At 36.5% G+C, this 12,478-nt stretch overlaps 1 protein-coding gene across 1 annotated transcript; it reads right to left on the bottom strand.

Moving 5' to 3' along the window:
• Positions 1 to 10,697: 10,697 nt before the first annotated feature.
• On the bottom strand, positions 10,698 to 12,241 carry LOC116140342. Its single transcript, XM_031425985.1, has 2 exons — positions 11,976 to 12,241; positions 10,698 to 10,810 (listed from the first exon to the last, which is right to left on the bottom strand). The coding sequence occupies exons 1-2, from the start codon at positions 12,235 to 12,237 to the stop codon at positions 10,719 to 10,721; spliced, it is 354 nt and encodes a 117-aa protein (XP_031281845.1). The 5' UTR covers positions 12,238 to 12,241; the 3' UTR covers positions 10,698 to 10,718.
• Between the last annotated feature and the right edge of the window lie 237 nt (positions 12,242 to 12,478).

Raw genomic sequence — 12,478 nt, 5'->3', positions numbered from 1 at the left:
TGAGTTGGTTGGGGGTCTACAGGGGGTAGCGCGCCCCTGTCAAGGTTCGGGGCGGAGCCTCGAAAATTTTTGGAGAGGGTATTTGTTCAGTTTCTACAATTGGGTATTTCGTTGGTATTCGTTCAATTTCTGCAATCTGGTATTTCGTTTTCCTTTCTTTTGCATTCTGGTTTTCTTTGTTTTTTGAATATGGCTACTGAAAGAGACAATTCGCTTCAGTCTTTGAGTGTGAGGTTAGATGACAAGAATTATTCGTATTGGAGTTATGTGATGAGAAATTTTCTTAAGGGTAAAAAGATGTGGGGATATGTTAGTGGAACTTCTGTGAAACCTAAGAATACTGATGAGGGTTATGATGCTTTGATAGATGCTTGTGAAGCAAACAATGCAAAAATTATTACTTGGATTAACAATTTTGTTGGGCATTCCATAGCTAGGTACATAGTTATCGAAGTATGAGACAACAAAGGAGGTTTGGGATCATTTACAAAGGTTATTTACTCAGTCAAATTTTGCAAAGCAGTATCAATTGGAGAATGAGATACGAGCTCTTTAGCAAAAGAATATGAGTGTTCATGAGTTTTATTCTGCTATGACAGATCTTTGGGATCAATTAGCTCTTACAGAATCTGCAAAATTAAAGGCATGTGGTGCATATTTTGCTCGTAGGGAGCAGCAACGGTTGGTACAGTTTTTAACAGCACTTCGCAGTGATTTTGAAGGACTTAGAGGTTCAATTTTGCATCGTTCTCCACTTCCTTCTGTTGACTCAGTTGTCAGTGAGTTATTGGCTGAAGAAATACATCTTAAGTCTCATTCTGAAAAGGGAATTCTTTCTACTTCTAATCCTTCTATGTTAGCAGTACCTTTAAAGCCAGACTTTAATAATCAGAATAAGCCTTACACAAGGGTTGCCTTCGACGAGTGCAGTTTCTGTAAGCAAAAAGGTCATTGGAAGGCTTAGTGTCCTAAGTTGAGGCAGCAGCAATCTCAAGCTTGGAAGCTTGGCAACTAGTCACAATCTAATGCTCATAGACCACCTCAAGGTTACAAACCACCACAGTCTACTACTGCAGCAGTAGTTTCATCAGGTCCTTTCACCGATCCTAGTACTCTGGCTGAGCAATTTCAAAAGTTTCTCTCCTTACAGCCACAAGTTATGTCTGCTTCTTCTTCCGTAGGTCAGTTCCCTCATAGTTCTTCAGGTATGTCACATTTTATATGAGTTTTGGATTCTGGTGCTTCACATCATATGTCTCCAGATTCTTCATCTTTTGCTTCTGTGTCTCCTTCGTCTTCTATTCCTGTCATGACTGCTGATGGCACTCCCATACCTTTAGAAGGTGTTGGTTCTGTTATCACACCTCACTTGCCTCTCTCTAATGTTTATCATATTCCAAAACTTACATTAAATCTTGCTTCTGTTGGTCAGTTATGTGATTCTGGTAATTTAGTCACCTTTTCCTTTTCTTCTTGTTATGTACAGGATCTAAAGTCTCGGAAGCTAATTGGGACAGGCCATAGGAAGGGGGGACTATATATTTTGGATGAGTTAAAAGTGCCAGTTGCTGCTGCTACTAGTGCTGATGTTGCCGCTACTAGTGCTGATTTGTCTTCTTTTCGTTTGAGTCCTTCTTCTTCTAGTTTTTATTTATGGCATTCTCGTTTAGGTCATGTTTCGTCTTCTCGTTTGAGATTTTTGGCATCCACAGGGGCTTTAGGAAATTTATAAACTTGTGATATTTATGATTGTAGTGGATGTAAACTGGCAAAATTTTCGGCTTTACCTTTTAATCAAAGTATTTATGTTTCTTCTTCTCCATTTGATTTGATTCATTCTGATGTATGGAGGGACCTTCTCCTGTTGCCACAAAAGGAGGGTCTCGATATTGTTTTTTTTATGAGATCATACTCGTTATTGTTGGGTTTGTTTAATGAAACATCGTTCTGAATTCTTTGAGTATATACAGCCTTTTGAGCTTTGTAAAAACTCAACATTCTGCTGTATCAAATGTTTTAGGTGTGATTTGGGTAGGGAATACATCTAATAAATATTGTGAGTGCTTGCATTAGATGGAACGTTCACCAAACCTCATGTACAGTACTCTAAGCAAAATGGTGTTGCTGAAGAAAACATAGGCACATTATTGAAATCGTTCTCTCTTATTGCCTGCTTCTGTTCTAGTGTGTTTTGGGGTGAAGTATTTTTACGGTTGAGGTTTGATTAATACAAATCATCTTCTCATATTTCAGGTTTTTCTCCTTCGAAAAGTGTATGGGTATGCCTCTGATTATTCTTCCTTTAAAGTTTTTGGTTGTACGTTTCATTCTCGTCCTCAGTAGAACACAGCAAGTTGTCCTCTCGATCTGCTATTTGTGTCTTTCTTGGTTATGGGGAAGGTAAAAAGGGGTATTGTTGTTTTGATCAATAACTCAAAAACTTTTTGTGTCCATCAGTGTTTTTTTGAGACTATACCTTCTTTTCTATTCCATCCACTACTCATACCTTGACTAGATCTGATCTAATTCATATAGATCCTTTTTCTGAGGATTCGATAGTTTGTCATCTCAGGTTCCTAGTACTGATCATTCTGCAGGTACTGACATTTTACTCCTAGCACACTTGAAGCTCCCTCTTCTCCTATATGGTCCCTTAAGCTCCGTTTGAGATTATAGATCCACTTCTATGTCAATCAATCGCATCGTAAGTCCACAAAGTACACAGATTTTGCTTATTCTTGTTATTCTCATCTTTGCTTATTTTTAGCTTCTATTCATTGTCTCTTGACCTCTTCCTGTAAAGAGGCAATTCTTGATCCTCTTTGGTAGCAAGTATGGATGAGGAACTTTCTGCTTTGCATAAGACAAGTATTTGGGATTTGGTGTCCTCTACTCTGATAGACTGTTGTTGGTTGTCGTGGGGTTATAAGATCAGACTAATTCTGATGGATCTATTGACGATACAAAGCTAGGTGGTTGCAAAAGGGTACTCTCCACAGTATGGTAGGATTATGAGGAGACATTTGCTCCTGTTGCAAAATGACTACTATTCGTACTCTTATTGCAATAGCTTCGGTTCGTCAGTGGCATATCTCTCAACTGATGTTAAAAATGCCTTTTGATGGAGACCTTCAAGAAGAAGTTTATATGGCACCCCCTCCTGGTGTTTCAACAGATTCTGGGTATGTTTGCAAGCTGAAGAAAACGTTATATGGTCTTAAACAAGCACCTCGTGCTTGGTTTGAGAAATTTTCTATTGTGATCTCTTCCCTGTATTTGCTTCTAGTAGTCATGATTCTGCTCTTTTTGTTAAGTAAAGATGCAGGTCGTATCATTCTGTCTTTATTGTTGATGACATCATTATTACTGGTGATGATATTGATGGTATTTCAGTTTTGAAGACAAGAGTTAGCTCAACAGTTTGAAATGAAGGATGGGTCTCTACGATATTCTTGAGTATTGAGGTAGCCTACACCTAGAGGTTATTTCTCTCTTAGTCGAAATATGTTGCAAATATTCTTGAGCGGGCTAGACTTACTGATAATAAGACTGTAGATACTCCGATTGAGGTTAACACAAAGTATTCTTCTTCTGATGGTTTACCTTTGTCAGATCCTACTTTATACCGTACTATTGTTGGAGTTTGGTATATCTCACTATTACTGTCAGATATTGCCTATGTTGTTATGTTGTTAGTCAGTTTGTTGCTTCTCCTACTAAAATCATTGGGCAGTTATTCTTGTATTTTGCAGTATTTCGGGGTACAGTCTTTCAGAGTCTTTTACTTCCATCCACCTCTTCCTTGGAGCTGCATGCATACTCTGATGCTGATCATGGTAGTGATCCCACAGATCGCAAGTCTGGTACTGGTTTCTGTATCTTTTTGGGTGATTCTCTTATTCTTGGAAGAGAAGAAACAATCCATTGTTTCTTAATCTTCAATCGAAGCAGAATATCATGCTATGGCATCTACTACCAAAGAGATTGTTTGGTTACGTTGGTTACTTGCAGATATGGGAGTTTCTCTTTTTCACCCACTCTATGTATTGTGACAACCAGAGTTCTATTTAGATTGCTCAAACTCAGTTTTCATGAACGCACTAAGCACATTGAGATCGATTGTCACCTTACTCGTCCTCACCTCAAGCATGGCACCATTACCTTGCCCTTTGTTTCTTCTTCTTTGCAGATTGCGGATTTCTTTACCAAGTCGCATTCTATTTCCCGTTTTCATTTTCAGTTGGCAATCCGATGCTTGTAGCCGCGCATCGTGAGTTTGAGGGGAGATGTTAAGAATATGGGTTATTTTGTTTTATTGTTGATTAAGGTAGATTTGTCTTTCATTATTTCCTTTATTTAGCTTATTATATCTTGTATTTAGGTTAAATTATACTTTTTTGTATCAATTGCATTGTGCAGTATCAATGAAACCCTAGCCTCCTCTTTTTATTATTTTTTGGATGTTTAACATATTTAACAAAATTCATACAACCGTAAGCAGAAGTAAAAAACAAAGCAAATATATGGTTTGGCTAACAGTACATCCATGGGATCAAGTTCAGATGAAGCAAATTCACTATACAAACACTTACATGTCTTGCAGAGTTGAATTAAGTACACAAATGTAAAACACTCCATGTTTCACAACACTCTTAACTTCACCCTATGGTTGAACCGATGTTCTGCCACAGCTTGCTTGAATTCAAGAAACCTTGGATAGCTCGAGTTACACTCAATCTTCAACGTCGAAGACAACCTTCAACTTTACACTTGAACTCCCTTAAAGCTTTCATCAATGGAACATGTTCCAACAACACTCAACAACAATGTTTAGCAAAGTATTTTGAGCATAAACACATATAAAGGAACTTGATCTAAATGAATAAACTTTGTAAGGAATTTCATAGAATAAACAAATAAATATTCAAATTCAAGCAAAAATGTAAGGATGAAGAAGATCATTAGATATGCTCAACAAACCATTAGACAGTCGACAAAAGCTCACACATGTTGGGATTTAAGGAAACTTTTCACCAACCCTGTATGGACCACAACCGAAAAAGCAAAACAACTTTTAGGACCACTTCAAAAATATCAGGCACGATATTAGACTACTCACATATATTTCAGAACTGGAAAAATATCCTAACATGCAATGAAAAATCAACACTATACTAAAGGTTTGATTGATGAAATGTTTATATAACTAACTCAAATGTGCCCACTTATTTACAATAAGATCATACTAAGAAATGTGCATACATTTATGCAGAAATTTACGACGTGTAAACAACATCACGATTGTACTTAACGAAATAAATGCTTAAACATCAAAATTAATATTACACATAACTTCATAAATTAACAAGAATACTTACAAAATTAATTAAGCAGATAATCATGATGGAAATAATTAGAAAAAAAAAAATATTTGGTCAATTTAATTTCAAATGTCGGCTAAGTGAGAATCAGTGTCTCGAGTTGTCTTCTTTTGATAGTTTGGCACAGCACCCAACCAATGTTCTGAAAACCGGACCGGACAATGACCCGTTCAGGGTCGGTTTCTGGTTTGACCGGTTTGATCGGTTGGATCGGTCGGTTGGACCGTAATTTGTAAAATTATTTTTAGTCCCTAAAGGTTTAAAATTCATCAAAACACCCCTATAATACTCCCTTAAGGTTTGAAATCTATCTAAAACACCCCTATCATGCGAAGATTCTGGTGAGTGGTGACGGCAGCGACGATCAACGGCCAATCGAAGCTGGAATCTTGGGGCTTTTGATGTGTAGGTGCCGCGACTCTGATGATGGTGCCAAGGAGTTCCATCGGCGCCAGAAATGCTGGAATCAACAAAAGAACTCTGACGGTCGCGTGAAGTTTGAAGTTTAGGTGGACGGCGAGCGACGATGGCTAGACGACGGCCACTGAAAGGCAGGGTTTTTGTAGTGGAGATGCCGTCAAGTCAAGGCGGTGATTTCTCCCTCGATCGGTGCCGGAATCTGACGGGATTCAACCGGGATTGGACCGCGATTCGGCACTATTCTGGCGGTCCAAACGCGGTCCAATCCGGTTTAAATGCAATTAGCGGGTTTTTAACGTATTCCGGACCGGAAATGCCGGGTCACCGGTCTAACCGGTCCGACCAGACGGTCCGGTCCTGTTTTCAGAACCTGACTCCAACTAATAGACACTCAGTGACGTCATACGATGATAAGTAACACATGGTTCACTATTCGAGTTCCCTCATAAGTTTCTAAATGAGTAAATTGTTATTGTTTTTAGTTTTTCAGAAATGGTAAGGTTCGAAAGAGGTTCCAGTTTCAAACTTGCATCTAATTATCTGTTTAAAAAAACAGAAAAGGACAAGAACTGAGAAGTGAAACAAAGAAACTAGAAACATGGAGAAAACATACTAAAGACTAAATATTATTGAACGTTTAATTGAATGTTGTTTTCTCTAGTTTTCTTTTGTCACTAGAAGAAAGGAGATAATTGGGTGAAGAAGATAGCTAGAATAATGGTGGAGAGAGTTGGGTGATGAAGAAGGGTCAGACAAAACGCGAATTCTTCAAGTGGTAACGTGACTACTTTGGGTTGTTAATAACAAAAAAATAAAATAAAACTAAAAAATCCTGGCCGTTCAATTTATTAGTGGCCACATGTCAAAAGGAAAAGTTCAGGTGAGGAAAGGATCCTTATCCTAATTAATGTACTTTACTTTGGTATATATGAGACGAAAAGGTACATGATTGATGCATTGATTGTGTGTTTAAATTGTCAAATAGAAAAAGCTTTATAAGCTTTTGAAAAATTAACCTGATTATAGTCTAGTCAACTGAACCTTGGTTCTGCTAATGCTAGTTGACCCCATTTATGGCTCCATAAACAATGCCCCATAAAGATTAAGATATAAGTATAAAAGGCAAACAACCCTTTAATATCTACATCGCAATTTTCATATATAACCATGGAGATCTTTTTAAACAAGTACTATAATTTTCGTCAACTTCATGAAATTTCCGCGTGAGACAGGTGAGAAAGTTTTTCACCATTTCAGAATGAATAAGGATTCTCTCCTTATTTAAGCTTCTTGAACTTTTAAGGATTTGATCTCACAACGCAGGTGCATTTTCGCTTATTTATGGTTCAAATTTAACTGCCTATTATATTTATTATAATGCAAATATCAATCTTAAGCTTTTATTTATTCAAGTAGAAACTCATATCAAGAGAGGATCTATCAAGTGCATTGTGAGAGAAAGAGCTATGGACTTCAAAAACTTCAAGGCCTCATTTTGTAATAGCTAGGAGATTGGCGGACTCATGGGGCCTTCCAATGGCTATCTTCAAGTCCTCCTTTGCTCCCGATCTAATCGTTTGATGCTTCCTGACTCCAGACAATCCGTGGATGAAGGTGAGTTGTTTGGGTTGATTTCTTTTTTTTCCTTGTTATTTCCTTTTTTGTTTTGCTTGCTCTGATCCCAACCCAGGGTTTGTCCTGAGGTAGGATTGTTTTGTGTTGGGTTTTCCTCTTTTGTCTCCTATCTTGTTTATATGATTAAATAGACCAACAAGAGGGGATTTGTTTCCCTTTCTTTTGGTTTATCTTTGGTTCCCTAACCCAGGTCATGTCCTGAGGTAGGAAAGGGGGTTGTTTTTTTTCTTTCTTTAGTCTTGTATATGCTAATTGTTTTTGCTTCTAATCCAGGGCATATCCTAGGGTTGGAAGAGGAGAGTGTTTGTCTTCCCTTGTTTTTGGTTCCTTCGTCTTGTATAGGCTAATTGATTTTTTTTTTGTCATAACCCAAGACTTGTCCTGAGGTAGGGCGGCCACTTTTATAAGCCTCCCTATACATTCTTCCTTTTTTCTAACAGCAATGCTAGTCTTACAAAGAAACCTACAAAAGAGGTATACGAAGACAACCTCCACCCTTCATCTTCATCATTTCTCTCTCTCTCTTTCTCTTTTTCCGTTTTTTTTTTTTGACTTTGTAAGCTTCTTTGTAGGCTTATTTGTAAGGATAGACTTATTCTTTTTCTAATGCATACTTACATACCTAGAGAGAGAGAGAGAGAGAGAGAGAGATTTTGGTTAAAAATTGGGGCAATGCAATCACACGATTAATAGCATTAATTAGTGCTTAAGCTAAAGACATCAATTGACTCAATTCTCACTCATTTTAGTTTACAACCTTTTAAAATTTAGTGGTCAAGGGTAAAATTAATGTCCTAGGGGATGTGTCGTTCTTTTTTAGATTTTAAAAAGTTGAAACACGTGAAATTCAAAATAATGAACTTCCTCCCACTGTTTTAAAACCTGGGCCGGACCGGTCGGTCTAACCGGTTCTATTAGGACCCGATTGTGTGTCCGGTCCGGATTAATATAAAACCCGTTTAAACTAAAAAAGCTGCTTTAACTTGCCATTAGACCGGGTGAACAATTTAAACCACCCGATCCAACCGGACTGCCTCATAAATCGATTCACTATTTCACAAGTAAAAAAAGCCCTAAATCTATTCATTTTTCAGTTTCTCTAGGCAGCCACTCTTTGAAATTCGCAGCCACTCTTTGAAATCACCCTTCAATCTCAATCAACTCCACTCTCTGAAGTCTGAAATCGCAACCATTGTCTCAATCACAACTCCACTCTCTAAAATTGATGACACCTCCCTCCCTTGCTCGATGACGCCTCCCTCCTTGCTCGATAATGACGATGCCTCCCTCCTTGCTCGACGACGATGATGACACCTCCCTCCTTGCTCGACGATGATGACGATGCCTCCCTCCCTCGTTGGACATCGATGACGATGACAATTAAAGGTACATCTGGTTTATTTGATTCTCTTTTTCTGGATTCGAAAGTATTATTTTGATTATTTGATTTGAAGTTTTGTTTTGATTATAATGCTTGGTTTATTTGATTAGAAGTTGATTTTTTCTTTTTTTGGCAGAACCCTCCAAATTTGGAAGTTTTGTTTTGATTATTTGATTGGAAGTTACATAATTATTTTACTCGAATCTGGAAGATAATTTGAAGGTACTCAGATTATTTGTGTTTTCTCCCTCTGTTTGAATAACCCAGATTTGCCCAAACCTAGGAATAAAGAGATATAATGCTTAAATTAAAAGTTAAGATGCCTTTTGGAATAGCATTCTATTTCTGCATTTCAAGCATGTTGTAATCTACAAAAGTTTTTGTCAATTATAAATTTTTGGTGAGCTATAACATATTATATTGTATGTTGAGATTGTTGTTAAATCATGTTTGGATTGTTATTGAATTTGAATTATGTTGGTGCTGTAATTAAGCTATTATTGAAAATTTGAAACTTGTTAAAAAATAAAAAATCTGGATTTTTTTGGAAGTGCTGACGTCAGCATGATGACGTCATCGGTCCAACCAACCGGTCCAACCGATTGGATCGGTCGACCCATGACCCGGGCAACAGAACGGGTTGTCCTCTAGTCCGGGTTTTAAAACAATGCTTCCTCCTAGTTTCCCCTTACCTCCTTGAATACCTCATAAACCATATTCTAACACAAAGAACATTGTAGAATACTTATTTTTGTCAAACTTATGACTTGTGTATGCACAACAGTTATGTGTGCGCACAGGTTGCCAGAATTATGTTTTGGCTTGTTTCATATTGAGTGTGTGTGCACAACAGTTTGTGCTTGCACACTCGCTTTCAGATATTTGCAACCTAATACAATTTGCATTTATGATAAAGTAGCAAAGATATTTATTTATCTTTGTTGCTACCTTTTTAGGACCTTTTACAAGTGTCAATCTATCAATATGTGATCCTAGGGAATAAAATTGTTTTTTCTCGATTTGTTTATGGTCCAAACCAAAAGAAGTAATTCTTTCCTTATTTGGAAAAACATGGGTCAGCCAACAAGACTTGTTGGCTAACGTGGCACAAATTGTTGAGCAAGAAACCCTCTTTATATAATATCATTTTTTACGTTTATGAATCTAACCTTTTGACATTTTTATTCTTCTTTGTACTCTGAAATTTCTTTAGAGTATTTTTCTCTTCAAAGGTTCATTTCACTTGTGCCAAACCTTTACCTTACTTGTTTGAATGGTTGTTGGAACGTGGTTCCTTTGCTGATGCTGGAGTGTGGCATTGGTGCTTGAAGCTGGGGTGGTTCTCAAGCTGTTCTCGGGCATGATCCCGGTGTGGAGAAGATCCAAGGAGCAACTACATGTTAAAGATTCAGAGTGTGGTGCTAAATATAAAATTGAACAATGAGTTCTTTTACTGTATCTTAGATCAACTTTGAACATTGTCTTGTCATATGTTTTTGACTTAGTGGATTGCTTCGATGTGGACAAGGTCCCATGTAGGCTAAAAGTGGGTTTTAGCCGAACTATGTATATGAATGTGTTCTTTACTTTATGCTTTTGTGGATGATATGTACAAATCAGAAATCTTCTAAACAACTTGGCAAAAGTATTCTGCTGCACTTAAAAATTGGATAACCTAACACCAAAGTGAGTTAACCAACTCTAACAAACATTATCAACATCATCAACATCCAAAATAAAAACAATAACAAATACCAAAAACAAAACATAAAAAATAAAAAACAATAACAAAAACCAAAAGTCAAATAAATATTCTGAGTCATAAATATCCATTGACACAATAATGACAAATCTTACATCCATGACATGTAATACATGTGGTTCCTTTTAAGTGGAGTTTCCTAATCGTCACTAGGAGATGGCGCCGGCGCGGGTGAGTCAGCTGGGCCTGAGGCAGCTAAGCTTCTGGCAACTAAACCTCTGGCTGCAAAAGCTAAAAGAAAAAAAAGAAATATTTAATAAATTGAAGTAAATATTAAGCATCATTTGTGAATTTCAGGAATTAACTGTTCAAAAACTTTTCTAATATGCGATGTTATTGACGGTATATTTATTTACGGGATTTGTCCGGAGTCTGGTAACTCAAATGAGGTGTTTAAAATCTTACTCTGTTATTTTTATCGTAACATGAAATTTGGACTAAACCTAAGTGTAGAGTGTTCTTATTTGAGCCCCATCAAAATTCTTTCTAAGTCCTATATTAAGTTAAATAGTTTGACAAAATTATAAAATAAAACCTTACTCCAAATCCAGCTAATTGCATTTAACACATCACGTGATAGTAGAAGAAAATTAAGTCTTTTGAGTTTTTTGTTTGTTAGACTCTATAAACCAGTTTTAATAACCTTAATCATAATCCTTTTTTTTTTTTTTTCCTTTTTCATTCACATCTAGTCTATTAATAACCAGTTTCTCTTATACTTTAATTTTGGAAAAGTTTAAATAGGAGTATGGATCATTTGCATCAATTAATTAATTATGATAATGCAATATTTACTCTAACCACTGCAATTTTTATTCTTGTTTTAGACAAAGTTTTGTTAATGATAGGATCCAGTATTTTCTTAGAATTCATTAAAACTTAGAATTCAATATTATTTAGAACTTCATTAAAGATTAGATTGGAAATATAAAGGTTGTTTTTGTAATATAATTTAATTTAACGATTTTTATGTAATATGGGGCTAAAAAGAAATTTCGTAGACTCAAATAACACCACTCATTAGTGTAAGGGCTCTGATATGGGTAGACCCAAAAAAAAGTTTTTGTTTTTAAATTGAATAATTAACAAAGTCCTATAAAATGATATGACAAAATAAAATTAGTTCAGTGAATATACAAAATCAAATTCATTAATTGATATGTCATTTAAAGGTTAATACCAGAATATCTCCTCTTTTTAGTCGTCATCTTCAGTCAATCAAAAGATATTATTTTGAATGTGGGTCTTGATTTGATTTGAGATTTGACTTAAATCCTACATTAACTAACTCCCATTGTCAAAACTAGAAAATGTACATGAAAATCTTTATGAATATCAGACTGAACTAGAGCCTAAATCATCAAATTTGATTGAGATTAAGGTAATGGTTACTCACTGGTGCACAGGCTGATACTAGAGTCGATGCCACATTCATTAATGAGCCATGGAGCTTGATCCGCGGGGATGGTGGTGGCGAAGAGAGTGCAGATGCATTCAAAATCATCTTCCATTCCCTCTCTTAAATTGTCACAGCACGCGGCGGGCGGTTGGTTATCTGAGGTGACATTATTGTCGCAGGGTTTCAGTTTTGATGCGCATGATGGAGTTCGTGCCTCTGTTGAGCCAAACATAACTACAAGAAGAACCGCCATGGTCATAATGAGAGACTTAATGTTGAGAACAGCCATGGTAATTATTTCTCTCTCTGGTTTTTTTGGGATAAGAAAATATGAAGTACAGTGGAGGTGGTGGTTTTCATCTATAAGAATTAACCTTCTTTTGAATTCCCCTACGTGGGTCTCATGTTCATTTATAAAATATACATGTGTCACAATATTTCGTAAAACTCAAGAGAGCTTTAATCATAAGAGTTTAAAGCTTGACAAAACTAAGATCAAG

The sequence above is a fragment of the Pistacia vera genome, unplaced genomic scaffold (genome assembly GCF_008641045.1).
Source record: "Pistacia vera cultivar Batoury unplaced genomic scaffold, PisVer_v2 Contig370, whole genome shotgun sequence".
NCBI lineage: Eukaryota > Viridiplantae > Streptophyta > Magnoliopsida > Sapindales > Anacardiaceae > Pistacia > Pistacia vera.
The sequence above is the reverse complement of the archived record's forward strand: the minus strand, read 5'-3'. Positions and strand labels throughout refer to the sequence as shown.

Bases quoted from the DNA above. Each gene is read 5' to 3' on its own strand.
- LOC116140342 (XM_031425985.1), bottom strand. From the start codon at position 12,237: ATGACCATGGCGGTTCTTCTTGTAGTTATGTTTGGCTCAACAGAGGCA. The intron at 10,811-11,975 runs GTGAGTAACCAT...TTTTTCTTTTAG, and splicing joins TAGTATCAGCCTGTGCACCA to CTTTTGCAGCCAGAGGTTTA.